The 15,770-nt window shown below is 40.5% G+C and overlaps 3 protein-coding genes and 2 long non-coding RNA genes across 30 annotated transcripts in view; 2 read left to right on the top strand and 3 right to left on the bottom strand.

Moving 5' to 3' along the window:
* Positions 1-15,770, bottom strand: part of LOC121719407 (NACHT, LRR and PYD domains-containing protein 3-like) — an 851,137-nt gene that overhangs the window by 414,995 nt on the left and 420,372 nt on the right. The window lies entirely within an intron of this gene.
* Positions 1-15,770, bottom strand: part of LOC121719377 (NACHT, LRR and PYD domains-containing protein 12-like) — a 732,803-nt gene that overhangs the window by 287,802 nt on the left and 429,231 nt on the right. The window lies entirely within an intron of this gene.
* LOC121719422 overlaps positions 1-15,770 on the bottom strand; it is a 28,007-nt gene that overhangs the window by 2,236 nt on the left and 10,001 nt on the right. The window contains exons 4-12 of the mRNA XM_042105039.1: positions 10,926-11,122; positions 10,427-10,737; positions 2,116-2,322; positions 1,901-2,040; positions 1,549-1,753; positions 1,357-1,461; positions 1,071-1,264; positions 819-960; positions 48-704 (exon numbers count right to left, since the gene is read on the bottom strand). Coding sequence (XP_041960973.1) covers positions 48-704; positions 819-960; positions 1,071-1,264; positions 1,357-1,461; positions 1,549-1,753; positions 1,901-2,040; positions 2,116-2,320 — 1,648 coding nt within the window. The 5' untranslated portion in view covers positions 2,321-2,322; positions 10,427-10,737; positions 10,926-11,122. The remainder of the gene's footprint in view (positions 1-47; positions 705-818; positions 961-1,070; positions 1,265-1,356; positions 1,462-1,548; positions 1,754-1,900; positions 2,041-2,115; positions 2,323-10,426; positions 10,738-10,925; positions 11,123-15,770) is intronic.
* LOC121719732 lies at positions 3,082-3,496 on the top strand. The gene is made up of 3 exons (XR_006034347.1): positions 3,082-3,163; positions 3,227-3,289; positions 3,458-3,496. It is a non-coding gene; the product is annotated as an uncharacterized LOC121719732 (long non-coding RNA).
* LOC121719689 lies at positions 11,867-13,453 on the top strand. Its single transcript, XR_006034300.1, has 3 exons — positions 11,867-12,012; positions 12,595-12,709; positions 13,394-13,453. It is a non-coding gene; the product is annotated as an uncharacterized LOC121719689 (long non-coding RNA).

The following is a 15,770-nucleotide window of genomic DNA, read 5'->3' on the forward strand; positions in this document are numbered from 1 at the left end:
GACTTTGTAACGGAAATTATGTGGAAGATGTAAAGTTTGATGTTAACCTAGTAGCACTTGGCCCAAGTCTGACAGGGTGACACTGTTCAGGTCTTGAACCTGAAGACCCCTTCTCAGCTGGCGTTTCAGCAGTGTGTTGTTTTGCTGGTTGTTCCTGTGCTCTATGATGTTCCGCATCAGGAAGATGTGAGCAGATGGTCCCATGTTGTTTAGAAAGTAATTGTTCTTCCTCAGACAAGCGAACAGTTGCTCAGCCACCTGACTGTTCAGAGTTGCCTGCAGTTCAGGAGCAATGAAGATTCTGCGCAGCACATCCTGTGGATCTTTTGTGTTTGACTGGTGGAATTTGTCATAGAGGACATAGTGCTTTCCTGAGCCTGTCACAGGATGGCCATTGGAATCCGGTTGACTGAGTCTCTCTACCAGCCACGGGAGATGCACTTTAAGTTGTCCATGTGTGGCAGCCTCTACATTGTTAGTTGTTGGCTCAGCAAGCCTTCCCTCAAAGGGCTGAAATGGAGGGTTGTCTGGGACTCTTAGATTGGTATGGGCTACCAACCCCCGCGCAAAGTCATACACACAGACATTCGGCAAATGCTTCCACGACAGAAGTACATCTGCAAAGTCCCTGGGGCTTTCAGCTCTTAAATTGAATTTAAGGCTGTAAACAATTCCATGAGGGCACATAATGACAGACCATCCACCTATGAAAGAATAAAATATATATGTATATATGTGTGTGTATGTATATTTAGTCTAACTTCCTTCTCTACCGTGATTTAATTATTGTAATAAATCTACATTTGCACATTACTCACCAGAGGCCCCCCAAATCGACTGAAACACCTTGTCATAGGTCTGCCTGCTCTTCATTTCCCCCCGTAACCGGTTCACAAGGTCCATGCGTGACCCCTTTGTGTCCATGTTGCAGGATTTGCACAGGTTGCGAATGGTGGACACCTAAAAATGATTTGAATTCATAATCTGTGTTTCCCTTTAGTCGTGGGAAGTGGACATACATTTCATTGAAAGTAAGAAAAACAAACAAAAACAATCATCAGTGATTGTACCTTTTGCCTCAGCAGCTCATCAACCAGGCGGTCCTCTGTTATATCGCATAACTGAGGTTTAGCCGAGCAGCTCTGCACTGGGGCCTTTTCGAACTCGGTGTTAAGCACAGTACTTCCTTTACGAGTCTCCCTTCCGATCCAAGGTGCCCAGTTGTCATATGTTGGTTTAACAACAAATGGATTCTGTGAAGAGACTTCATGGGATACATTGCCATTAAAATAATGATCATTCTGAGCAGAAGCACACAGCTTCTCCGCTGTGTTTTTATAATCTAGACAAACTCACACTCAAAAAATCCTCGGCTGATCATGTGCAGATGAACAGATTCCCAGAAAGCCTCTATGTTGTGTTCACCGCAAAAGTCATCCCTAGGTTGTTCCAGCTCACTAACTGGATTTCGTAAAAACACAATACAAGATACATGACATCACTGTATATGGAGTTACGTTAATAGATGGAACCTAAAGGGAGACATACCCTCAAAATTGAACACTCCTTTCCTGTGGAGGTCCATAACCACCACTGGAGGGTAAAAGCCACAATTTACACAAGAGTATTTGTACTCTGTGTTGCAGAGTGCCTCAAATTGGCAGTATCCATGAAAAATTAACTCATTGGCTGGAAACTTCATCTTTAACAAAGTCTCAAGAGAATTGATGACTCGGGACACAGACACATGATTCTATAAAAAAAAAAGAAGATTATTAGGGCCTCACACCATGCTCAGCTCTGGCAGCATCTGGCACTTGACACTTTTTACAAATGGCATCTCTTGCTGTCAGGCAACTTGAGTCACAGCGCCTTGTATAGCTCGCTGCTTCACACACACCTGAAGATTGTGTCTTAAATACTGACACAGCTGCAGCGTCAGGATGACGCGGTCATTGTAGTTGTGCAGGCCATCTGTCCACTCCTGGTACCTGTACATCATTTGGCATTTGGTGCACCTTCTTCTGTAAGTTGAAATGTCTAATGGACATAGATTCAGACATTAGGGTATACAATTAGACGTATGTGTAATTTCAAAAGATGTATTGAACTTACTTTGTGTGACACCTTCCATGCCAACTATTTTAGCTTTGCTGGTGACTCGCACAGCCTCCTCTAAGTTAGGGTTCTCTGGACACAACTGGCAAGTTGTTTCAGTCGGAAACAACTGCTGAGGGTAATGTCTGTGAGCTGTGACCTCTTCAGGAAGAGTGGCAGGTATTTTTTTGCTCCCATACACATACCTCACAGTTCTCTCCATCTCTGTAGTAAGAGGAGTTGATGGTGGTGATGCTGTTGTTGGTGTTGCAGTCATGAAAAGGTGTTTTTCTGTCTGAAAAAGGTGCCACTTCGCAATATGTTTATGTGGACAAGATGTGCGTGCCTTTGCACAGGGACAATGCCAGGTGTTCTTTTTTCTGTTGTAGGTTACTATTACCCTGCCCAAGGTGCTGTAGTGGTGTAGCCTTGGTTCATGGATTGAAAGGCAAATATTGCTTTTAGAACCATCAAGTTCCACCAACACACACAGGGGGGCCTGAGCATTCTCTGCTTCTTTTTGTCTGTGTTTACACACTGCCACCTTGGAGTCATTAAAAAATTTGCTTAAGAGCATTTCGTCTAGGACCTGCTGTTGAAGTGGTACCTCGGTGGCAGAGGTGTTGCAGTACTCTATGGACCTGATGTGGTGACAGGTGCTATGAGTGAGGCCACTCCGCTGGGCGAGCAGGTGGTATTGCCGGCAGTCCTCCATCTCACACCTTGTAACTTTTGTCTGGCCCCATGTTTTTCTCTGTACATGTATTGGGACAGAAAAACCGCAAGCCGTTTTTCTGACTGCATACAGGCCTTTGCTTTGGTCTACACATGTACCTTTTAGGTGTGACTTTGCTGTTATGTCTTTTGGTAGGCCATGTTGTCTTTGTATGTGTAGAGCCAAATTTTTTTTGTATAGAACAAGGGTGCAGTGAGGGCACTTCACATGTCGGGGCGTCTTGGGGGGCGCTGTATGATTACATGAATAGGGGTGGTCTGCAAGTGCAGGGTGGAGGTTGGACTGGAGGTCAGGCAGTGCAGACTGGATGTCAGGCAGTGGAGGCTGGAGGTCAGGCTGTGTTGAGCATAGGTCAGGCTGTGCAGACTGGAGGTCAGGCTGTGTTGAGCATAGGTCAGGCTGTGCAGACTGGAGGTCAGGCTGTGTTGAGCATAGGTCAGGCTGTGCAGACTGGAGGTCACTCTGTGTGGAGCGGAGGTCAGGCTGTGCAGACTGGAGGTCACTCTGTGTGGAGCGGAGGTCAGGCTGTGTGGAGCGGAGGTCTGGCTGTGTAGAGCAGAGGTCAGGCTGTGTAGAGCATAGGTCAGGCTGTGCAGACTGGAGGTCACTCTGTGTGGAGCAGAGGTCAGGCTGTGTGGAGCGGAGGTCAGGCTGTGTAGAGCAGAGGTCAGGCTGTGTGGAGCGGAGGTCAGGCAGTGTAGAGCGGAGGTTGGGGTGGCATATGTTCAAATGTCTCCCCATGTCTACTCTTCGTACCACTGTACGTTCACAGTTAGGGCAGTGGTAGTGACCAGCAGGACGACATGGTTCCCTGCACCTGTGTAATATTTGGTCTACACAAAAAAGTGATTATGTTAAAAAAACAACAACATCAAATAAAATTGTATAACAGCGAAAAAGTCTGCCAACATACCTTTGTAGCGAAAAATGCGCTCCATTTCTGCAAATCCTAGCACTGAAAAATGCAAGCACTTACACATAAGCATTTGGAGAATGTTACAACCATTTGCATGACCTCCAAACCCCAAAATCTAATTCAATAAGCTAAAGCATATCTTTTCTGAAAGCTTATATCTTCAAGATGCGCTATAAAACTCGTGACCCAGCCTAAATAAACTGTAGCTATTTCAGTAGTGTTCAGATGTTCAAATTGTTTTGTCATACTACATTATTTTACAGAGAAGGATTGACACCTATTTATACCACTCAGATGCCTCATGGTCATGGTCATGGTGAGCTTATTTTTTGCATTAAGTTTACGTTCAGATGTTAAAACATAGGCTACAATATGAGTTAGAAATAAAAAAAAATACCTGCAACTTATTACATTTCTTTATTTATTGTCCATTTTACAAAGGAACAAGGTCTGCTGGGAATGGGGAAAATGTGTTTATCCCAATGTTCTTACTTCCTGTCATTCGTGATTAGACTACGTTGTGAGGCTACTGCTGGATGTGTTGTAACTTAGTTATAATATTCAGGAATGCAATCAGCAATTAGTAAGCATAAAAGTGGCACACTCAAGCGAAAAGAAAGATGAGAACAGGAGGAGACTAAATCCTAGCAATTCTGACGTTAAGTCCTTAATCTCGGTGAGGTGGACTGCCCATGCGGTATCGGATTTTTAAAAAAGGCATTCAGAACATGTTTGATAATGGTAGAGGTTAATGTACAGTATTAGGAATATAGGATAGTATTGTATAATACCGTTTTAAATGTTAAAAGAGAATAAACTCTTTTGAGAGGTGGATAAACTAAGAGGTGGGTAGTCCTAAACTCTATTTCTGAAATTGCAGAGGTGGATAAACTGCGTTTACTCGCGTTTAGCCTCCACTACATCCTAATTTGCGCTCATAGGCCTATTCCCAGCTCCGTAACAGAAAGGTAATATTTGAATGTAAGCTACTGTATACAATGTAGGCTATATATATTTTAAGATCAGATGACAATACGTGAGTTGGATAATGTAGGCTAAAATATAAAGGTAGGCTTAAAGCAAACAATAAAGGACAATGTTTAAGCCATTGGACATTATTGAAAGAAAACGATCGCAAAGATATGTAGAATGAATGAATAATGACCGGCGAACTAGGCTACTTTTTCAGAAAAAACATAGCCTATCCTAAAAGAAACGTTAAGCCTACATGACATATTATAATTTAGTCCTCTGTTTTGTAGGCTAAATCAGCATATTACCCTGGGTCATATTGGAAACGTACAGTAGCCTACTGTACCATAACGTATAGGATTATGCTGGTTTTAGCATAATCCTATAGGCCTAGAGGTCTTTCCTTCAAAAGGTAGGCCTACCCCATTGATTTCATTAAAACATATGCTAATGATATTGATGAGGGGGTGTTTACAAGGCGGAGAACTAAAACCATCCGGCTGCGCACAAGTTGACGTTCATTTGTGATTTATAATTGGCACATCTGGAAGGGTGGTGTACGCACGTTTTTTTGTGCGTACGTTCGTTTTCTCTGAATCACACGCACGATCATTTCAGAAATGATCTAAGATCAAATGAAGGATGGTTTCTACGCAACCCTTTTATAAATGAGGCCCCTGCAGAGCCAGGCAGTTGGGTTTCAACGATTATCATCAATGACTGCTGAACAGAAGGCCCGTATACTCTATAGAGTGAACTTCTAATGGGTGAGTTACAGGCTGCTTTTTTGTAATGGAGTAGGCATATGTGAGGTGCACTTTCTGTGACCTTTTTGTGGAAGGCTATCTTACCGCTGCGCCACACTGTTAGGCTAAATTAAGCAATTGTGTGGTTATTGTGTAGGCCCACAAGTTCACGTTCATTTGTGATTTATAATTGGCACATCTGGGGCCTCATTTATAAAGCGTTCTTACGCACAGATTTTATCTTAGACCGTGCGTATGCTCAAATCCATGCCAACGCTCAGATTTATAAAAACCGTCTTTGACGTGGAAAAGTGCTTATCTCCACGTCAGGTTCTTGACGTACGATCATTTCCTTGTGGTAGGCCTAATGCCGGGGTACTGCAAGTAATCTGAGGTCTAAGTGCGATGCATTTTCAAAATTCCAAGACCAACGATCTCATGTCTTTCTTTACCATATGCATGATCAATATCAGAAGGTTTTTAAAGTCGTTTTTGGACGCAGCTTAATGTTTGACGTATAGTTAACATCAGATGGCATAGGCTAGGCCTATACAATGTTTTCAATATATCATTTTACATAGGCTACCGTTTTTAGGCCATTGATTTCATTAAAACATATGCTAATGATATTGATGAGGGGGTGTTTACAAGGCGGAGACCTAAAACCATCCGGCTGCGCAAAAGTTGACGTTCATTTGTGATTTATAATGGGCACATCTGGAAGGGTGGCGTACGCACGTTTTTTTTGTGCGTACGTTCGTTTTCTCTGAATCACACGTACGATCATTTCAGAAATGATCTAAGATCAAATGAAGGATGGTTTCTACGCAACATTTTTCTAAATGAGGCCCCTGGAAGAGTGGCGTACGCACGGTTTTTTGTGCGTAGCCTACGTTCATTTTATCTGAATTACACGTACGATAATTTCAGAAATTCCACAAATTTGATATACTGTAATGTCAATTTGCAACGTTCTGTGTAACCTACATGTATGTAGAACTAGGCCTACTGCCGACATCGAGCAATATGCCGTTTCAATTTGTAATGGCACTCGACCAGCCATCCGTGCGCGTAGCTGGAAAAATGCTTAATGCTGGTGGGCCAGAGGTGGGTCGGTGAACACTCTTCCTCATCACTGATGATCAACATGGGTGCACTGCAGGGCTGTGTTCGGAGTCCTCTTTTGTTGTTTCATCATGGAGCATGTGGTGTGAGTACAGCATGTGCCAAGATAAGGTCAAAAAACACAGGAAAGTAAGTGTGTACTTACAGCAGTGCAATATCGAACAGTGATGTACTGTACTGTGTGTGCATGAGCCTGAAACATTGACCATGAGTATGGCAGGTGCCAAGAACCGGTCCAACACAAAAAAGTGAGTGTGTACTTACAGCAATACAACATCAACCAGTGATGTAGTAGTATATGCTGGACCTTGTAGGCCTACTATTGACTATGATGCGGTGTGTGTCAGTGTGGCATATGTGCCAAGAACAGTTTTAAAACACAAGAAAGTAAGTCCCCACTTATTGTACAATTGACAACATTTATCAGTGAATCGGTGTGTGAGTATGGCATGTGCCAAGAACAGTTCAACAACACAGGCAAAGTGAGTGTGTACGTACTTAAATACAATATTAACCAGCGATTTGTGTTTGTTGAAACCTCAACCTCAGCAGTGATCATCAACACGGGTGTACTGCAGGGCTGTGTCCTCGTTTGTAGTCGCCACGTAGAACATGTAGTGTGAGTAAGACAGGTGCCAAGAACAGGTATAAATATAATACCAACCATGTTTGTGAGTGTGCCATAAGTGCCAAGAACAACAAAACAGGCAAAGTGAGTGTGTACGCACTAAAAATACAATACCAACCAGTGATGCACTTACTGCAATGTCAACCTGTGATGTAGTGTTTTGCACGACCCTGAAATATTGATGCAGTGCTTGTGGGTGTGGCATACGTGCCAAGAACAGTTTTAAAACACAGGCTAGTAAGTGTGCATACTGCAATATCAACCAGTGTGTGAGTAACACAAACAGCAGAGTAAACTTGATGTGTACGTAAAATGTGTGTGCAAAGAACAGTTCAAAACGACTGACAAAGTGAGTGTGTACGCATTAAAATACAACACCAATCAGTGATGCAATATCAACCAGTGTGTGAGTAACACAAACAGCAGAGTAAACTTGATGTGTACATAAAATGTGTGTGCAAAGAACAGTTCAAAACGACTGACAAAGTGAGTGTGTACGCATTAAAATACAACACCAATCAGTGATGCAATATCAACCAGTGTGTGAGTAACACAAACAGCAGAGTAAACTTGATGTGTACATAAAATGTGTGTGCAAAGAACAGTTCAAAACGACTGACAAAGTGAGTGTGTACGCATTAAAATACAACACCAATCAGTGATGCAATATCAACCAGTGTGTGAGTAACACAAACAGCAGAGTAAACTTGATGTGTACGTAAAATGTGTGTGCAAAGAACAGTTCAAAACGACTGACAAAGTGAGTGTGTACGCATTAAAATACAACACCAATCAGTGATGCAATGCTTGTGGGTGTGGCATACGTGCCAAGAACAGTTTAAAAACACAGGCTAGTAAGTGTGCACTTACTGCAATGTCAACCTGTGATGTAGTGTTTTGCACAACCCTGAAATATTGATGCAGAGCTTGTGGGTATGACATGTGCAAAGAACAGTTCAAAACAACTGTCAAAGTGAGTGTGTACGCACTAAAATACAACACCAATCAGTGATGCAGTGCTAGTGGGTGTGGCATACGTGCCAAGAACAGTTTAAAAACACAGGCTACAAAGACAACGAAATGCAGTTTGTGTCTAACCAGAACGGCAAAAAAGTGCAATGTAACACACAAAGTTTAGACAGGTGGTGCATAGGCAGAACAAGAAATATAGCACAGTGTAGACAGTAGTATGCAGTTGGTTTACAGAAGGTGGTTTAGAGTAATATAAATTAGATGTAAATATGTGCAGTGTATTAGCAGTTATCTTATAAGAACAGAACAAATATGGCTATGTAATATGAACAATTTATGAACGTGTACAGATATGTGCAATGTAGTAGCAGTAACAATATAATAGTATTAAGAATAATATAAATATATGTAGTGTATTAACAGAATATGTTACAGAAAAATAGAATAAATATGGATATTCAGTATGAACCATATAGACAGATATGTACAGCTATGTGCAGTGTGTCAACAGTACTATTGTAGTGCAGAAACAGTAACATTATAAGAAGTAAGAATAAGTGTATTCTGCAGAATGGATAGTATGAAGAGCAGTAGAATATGTAAGTTTAATTAATACAAGTGTAAAAATACAACACAAGTGTAAAAATACAACACCAATCAGTGATGCAGTGCTTGTGGGTGTGGCATAGTGCCAAAAAAGAAACATGACTAAAGTGAGAGAAAATGATGCACTACTGACACTATAACCAGTAATGTGGTTTGTGAGTTTAGCGATATACCATACAACAACTTATGTGTTGCGTGAGTAAGGCATGTGCCTGTACTGCCCTAAAGAATTAACAAATGTTGCAGTGTGTGGGTAAGCCTGACCATGACAGAGGCATGCGCCAAGGTAAAACAAACAGCAGAGTAAACTTGATGCACTGACTAGTGCCACCATCATGTTTTTAACAATACCAGTGGTATTAAATATATTGTGAATGTGGATCATACAGTGTGTTTTTTTTTTAATGTTAAAAGTTGCACTTGTTGAATAAACTACTTTGAGAGGTGGATAAACTCTAATAAGAGGATCAACTCTACTTCTAAAATGTCACTGCGTTTAGCCTCCACTACATCACTACCTAAAGTTAGCAAATCTACTTGAATACTGTTACCTACATCTTAACCAACGACAGCCGTTTTTTTTCTCTCTCTCTATTTATCATATCGAGCGCTTGAGCATACTGTAGCGCTCATCTTGCCTCCGAGCGCTACGGTGCACCAACATCAACTATTAGGGTTAGAGTTAGAAAATCTACTTGAATAGCACTACTGTATCCTCTTCCATCAAACCAGACAATACAAACAACATTATTTAGACAGCATTATTAACAATATTTATTATTATTTTTTATTTACTATTAAGAAAAACGAAATGAGGTCTTCACGCTCAACAAACTATGCTACACTACGCACTAAGCCTATGCTTAATCGAAGTAATTCGTTATTTCATCACCATAAAATAATCAACAGATAAGATTCATGTGAACTCAACAACTATCACCACCACATATGTAGTACTATTTCCATTTCGGGCACTTAACCTATCTTGCTGCGTCAATTCACTGACAAGCCCCGAGTGGCAGCCTCCTCCCTTCCTCCATCAATTTACCTCAGACTGACAGCAACGCATAACGTTAACGAAAATCTCTAGTGCCAAAATCAGCGCCACAATTAACGCTTCAACATCGGAAAGTGAGTGCACATTCACTTGCCCTCTCTCATTTTATATGTAATTTGTTAACTTAAACACACATATTAACAGGTGTTAGTAAGGTGTCTCTATTAGGCTATTGAGCGCTTGAGCAGCTTTCGTCTCACCTCTGAGCGCACGTAAATTGGCAATTTAATCGGTTTCAGCTAAAAGGCGCACCATCATCAAGTAACGTTAACGTTACTAATTTAAGTTAGAAAAAGACATATACTTAATTACTGTAGCCTACACCAAACCAGACAATAGAGACAAAAGTCTATCAACTGCTTAGACGAACGACACGCAGGACGTCTCCATCTACTATAGCAGCTACATGTATGCTGCACCATGAATTAATCGATCCTTTAGAGCCATGTAAACTCAACTACCAAAAGTCAATATCAATTAATTTTACCTCTAGGCCTACATCTGAAGGCTAACAAGGAGGGTAACTCATCTGAAGGCTTTCCCCATGTTTGCTACAATAGAGGGTACTTACCTTGAATAGGGTCGCACTGCTGTCTCTAGATAAACGGTCTTCACCTTCATCAATTTACCACAGACTGACAATTTGACAGTACAAGTTACCTAAAGTTATCATGCATTGGTGACGACATCATTAAAAAAAACAATTACCATCACTTAATCTACAAAATATGCTTGTTTCTGGGGAGAAAATACACTGTAGCAGTTGGTATCAAGAGACTCTCTTAGAGAGTATCCAATAGTATCAGATTGGCATAGAATGCCACTTTACCCACCAATCACAGACATATACTATCAGAGAATGACGTTTATTCTGGTCTGTATCTGGGGAGAGAAATGAGGGTTAGGAAGAAAATAAACGCATAAAGTAAGCCTAAGTCACCTATTAGAGCTACTAGCTACATTAGCAGCTAGCGAGTAAGACTACTATAACCTGCTGACTTACTGACATGAAAAAACAGACGTCGTGCTATATCTTTAACTCCTTTATTATCAAAACATTACAAACTTACATCTGTATAAGTTGTACAAGTCTCTCAAGAGATATCTTCTTTCACGTAGCTCCTCCAAGATGTGCACACATTTTAAAAAGCGCGGCCAGGCAGCCACCACTGTAGGGGCGGAGTGGAGGTGCGTCATAGACAGTGGAGGTGACGTATTTCCGTTCTGGAGTGGAGCTCCACTCCCCATAGGTCTGCAGCCAGGTGCTCTTGCCTTTTAGGGAAAGATGACTGTTTGGATATAATGGAAACCTATGCTGCATCAAAGTGGGGAGCAAAAAGTAAATCTTGAAACAAACGTGAATAAAAGGCACAAAATAAGGTTGATGTAAGAGTTATCTGTGTGTTTATGGGATTAATGTGACCATTATGTTCCTATTTTTTGCTCTTTCCAGTTTACTAACAGGAGTGTCACGAATGTAGGCACAGTCAAACTGCCCGTGGCTGACTACTAAGTTCGGCAAGCTTAACTTTACATGTCATAACATCAACTAAACACAAGTCACACATTCATTCTATCACTTGTAATATGAACGTAGCTTATTTCCTACAACTAGGTGAGATAATTGGCTATGTTATACTGAAGTTCTACAGTTCTAATCTGAACAATGAAGCCTACCCGGAAGTTCGAAAAACTGCAATATATCGAAAATCCGCTAGGGACTGGTCCCAAAAGCGAGCAAATGTCCATAGACTCCCATGTTAAAATGTCCGTTTTCACAGCGTAAATACATGTTTTTAAAGCCTGGTCCCATGGACTTTTATTGTACTTTTCGGTAGTTTCCCAGTGCCTGACAACTGTGAGGGGGGTGAATTTTCTAACTCATTAGTTTAGATCACATTTAGATATAAAATATATGAATATATATATAACGTGGTCGCGTTGATTGACGGCTGACGTCAAGGCATACAGCAGCAGATGTTGCCAGTGGAAAGTGGAAACCTTGAAACTTTGACGTCTCAGCCATGATTATACACACAGTTACCACATCCTTTCTGAACATCTTTATTCAAAAAGCTGACATAAAATGGTTTGCTAAGCTATTAATTGAAGCCTACTAACCGACACTTTCAGAAGACTTCGTTCCAGTTTTTTCAGGTAAGTGACATTCATTCCACTACTATTTCACGTAGCACTAGATGTTAGCATTATTTAGCATCGAGTGGGCACTAACTACGTTAGCGTCATATCGCCTCAAATAAGTTAATGTCGAAAATGATGACCGAATGGCAGAAGCACACACATACATTTAGTTAACGTTAGTGAAAACCATTGTGCTCCCGTTATGAGTTAGCTTAACGTTGGTCATACTAGCCAGGTGTGAGTCAATGAACAGACAGCTCTAAAGTTAACGTTAGTTCACAAACATACTGGGGCAACAAAGCATGTTCTCGTCAAAAAACCTTTTGTAAATACGCTCTGTGGGAATGCTTAGTCCATTGACAATTTATAGTCTTTGGGTTGTCACGTTTAAGATAAAAAAAACTTCAGCCGAAGCATTAAAAGGCTTGTTGTCGGCTAGCTGAGGCAAAATTGTGAACCGCTATGAACCATTGACCGTATACTTTGAACATGGAGCTGTGATAACAAGCGATAGTTATAACTGACGTTTGAAACTCTTATTGATGCCATTTATTTGTTAAACACAAATTTGAACGAACACTTCTTGTCTATGCAAAGTTTCCCTGTAGGTAATCCAGACAGGCTGGGTGCTGGAGAGGGCTCTGGACTCCTAACTTCAATTCTCGTCTGTGCAGTCGACACTCAGAAGCATCACTTCAGCACTGATTCCATGGTACTTTGACATGTTTCTTACATTTAATTGGAGCAACCTACTGGTTGTATATTCCAGACATCGTTACCATATACTGAACAAACATGAATGCATTTCAGACATTTAGAGTGGCCTTTTATTTTGAGCAGTCCAGGGCACATCTGTGCAATAACTATCAAAATAATTTATCATTAGCATCTTTTGATAAGTCACACACGGAAAGTAGTTGTATTATGCCTTCAAATCAGCAGGTTTTGGTTGGATACAGATTGCATAATTAAACAATATGGCACCAGTGGCTGGCTACTGTTTGACTGGACCTTGGCCTAACTGTTAATAACTACCTCAATAGGGTGTAGATATGAGCTTACACTGTTTCACTGAAAACACAAAAATACAAGAAATATTTATTCTACATTACTTTAAATACACCACATTTGTTTTTGCGTATTGCCCGCATAAACAGGTTATGTGCAATAGTTGAATACACGTGTCCTGTCCCCATTCAGCTAAGTGTTCTGTGAGTTTGTTGTTCATTATAAATATTGGGAGTGAGTCTGCAAATCTTACTTCGTTGTTGTCATATATTGCCTCCACAGTCTATGATTGCCACATAAAAAAATATTTTTTTTAGCTTAATTTGTGAGCACTTGTTCAGTTTACAGTAAGTTCAAGGATGTGACATAGCAATATTTCTGTTTTCAGATCTGGAACATTTTGAAATCCTACCAGATGGGGCAGAAGTCATTGAGCAGTGGCAGCTTCTGATTTCAAGGACTTTGTTCACCTTTATTTACAGCATTTGCATCTGTGTCTTTAAAGTGATCTAATATGTATTGACTATGTACTAGCTTAGTACATATTAGTTTTTGTTATTTTGGTTTCACAAATTCAGTGGTTACCTGTAATGCTCAAGATATACAAGTAAAAAAATCACCTTTACTTCTGCATCTGGGTCTTCAATTCAACCTACTGACTGAAGCTGACGGATTTGTATAAATGTTTTTGAAAGCACAGGCAAATTGGTTTGGCATGAGTTTTAATGTAATTCACAGTTCAGAAAAGTTCCATAAACATTTCCAAGTGCAAGTTCAGTGCCATCAACAGTAAGTTTGCTTTCTGATATTTAAAGAACAGAAATGGGTTTGGCATAAGTAAAGGGTAGGTGTAACAGTCCATCAATAGACATAAAGTGAAATGTACTGTATAGTCTCAATGGGTTCAATATCACCACACCCCAGCCAAACCACTTCACCTGGACCTCTAGTCCCAGGTTAGAGCCCATGGACCTCCTTGCTGCCTCCTCCCCATGGCGAACTGCCAAAATAGAAAGGTAAACTTTTCATTAGTACCTATATATTTTACAAGATAATACAATAAGGCAAACCAACACTACTTGTTGTAATCAACAAAAGTACAGTTATTGTACAATGCTGTAGTACTATTGTGCGATTTGAAATGGGTCTTCAGTGACAAACTACACTAATATTGGCATTGTTATGCCAAACACCGGACACTGTAACTGGATTTAAAGTTTTGATAATAGCCTGACAAGAAGGGGAAATAAGGCAAGCTAACCGAACATGAACGCTGGATCGTGAAATGGCCACCGATGAGAAATTTCAATGTCATCTTAGACCAAGCTACCACTGACAACTTTAGAGCAATATAGCGATTTCAAAACGTGATTAAGAGTTAATCAAAATGAATTCATGATGTACAAGTTAACTAATACCCTACTACGATTTTGTTATCAATTCACACCACACGTTGACAGAATACAGCGAGCTGGTTGATGTTATCGTAAATTAATTAACGTTACAATGATGGCTGCCAAAACAATAAAGGCAAAGATACATTTTTGTCAGTATGAGTTGCTGAACCTGTAACGCTAAACTGCTAAATTACTCTACGTTATTTTACCGTAACTTCAGCAAGGGAGGGATAGCTAACGTTAGTTTATTTTACCTAGAAGCTAGAATCTGCAAACTCAACTTTTCAACCGTTCACCCGAATACCTTTCAGCATACAAAATTAAAAAGTGTCTGAACATGGCATTAAGAAACATACATGAACTTCACGTTAGCAGATCAAACTTACCAGCAAATTATGTTACAGCAACGTCTGTGCCAGTCCATCTTGTAGGCCTAACGTTACAGATAGCTTAGCTGAGGCTGCTCGGCTGACGACGAGGCGGGTTCACCAGCTTGCTCAGGAGGTGGGCGGGGTTAGGATTTCCCAAGGTTTTCCAAGATGGCGCCGCCCATACGGCTTCATAACCGTTCTTCAGAAAATCGATGGGTGACGTCACAGACGCTTTGTCCATATTTTTTACAGTCTATGGTTCTTGCACTGAAATAGTTTTTATTTTACCTTGTTTACATTACACTTTTCTCTCCTATTTGACTATATTATTTATGCTGGTCTCTAGACCCTACTGTTGCACTGTTGACTAATGTTGGACTACTTTTTGCACCTTCACCATGACACCCACTCTCTTGAGCACCTTGCCAGGCACACACAACTAAGGACTTTGGTTGGACTACTGTTTGCACCTTCATCATGACACTCACTCCCTTCAGCACCTCACCAGTCCTGGCCCTGTCACTACAAGCGTCTTATGCTTGATCACCCTCAAGCACATTGGACTTTCTTAATTTAACTTATATAGTGTATTTAGTATTTAGTTTGTTAGATTCTTATCTTATCTTCTACTGACTTTATTGTACAGTGGAGTTTAGTTATATGTTTATACTTATACTAATGTTTACCATTTTTGTTGTAAGTGCATGTTGTGTGTTATGTCTTTACGCTACTGAGACCCTTGAATTTCCCCTTGAGGATCAATAAAGTATCTATCTATCTATCTATCTATCTCTGACTGTTATCACAAAATCCTTCTATACTTTCCCAGTTCTAGGCATGATAAATTGGTAGGTCAAGCTCCACAATATCCTTTTAATAATTTTACTTGATACTTAACAATACTAATAAGACAAATGTCAAAACCTACCGGTATTTGTCAAATTGCACATTTTGTCAAATAACAAATTGCTGTTTTTGTTGTTGTTGTTACTGTTAC

This window comes from Alosa sapidissima, chromosome 9 (genome assembly GCF_018492685.1).
Source record: "Alosa sapidissima isolate fAloSap1 chromosome 9, fAloSap1.pri, whole genome shotgun sequence".
Taxonomy (NCBI): Eukaryota; Metazoa; Chordata; class Actinopteri; order Clupeiformes; family Clupeidae; genus Alosa; species Alosa sapidissima.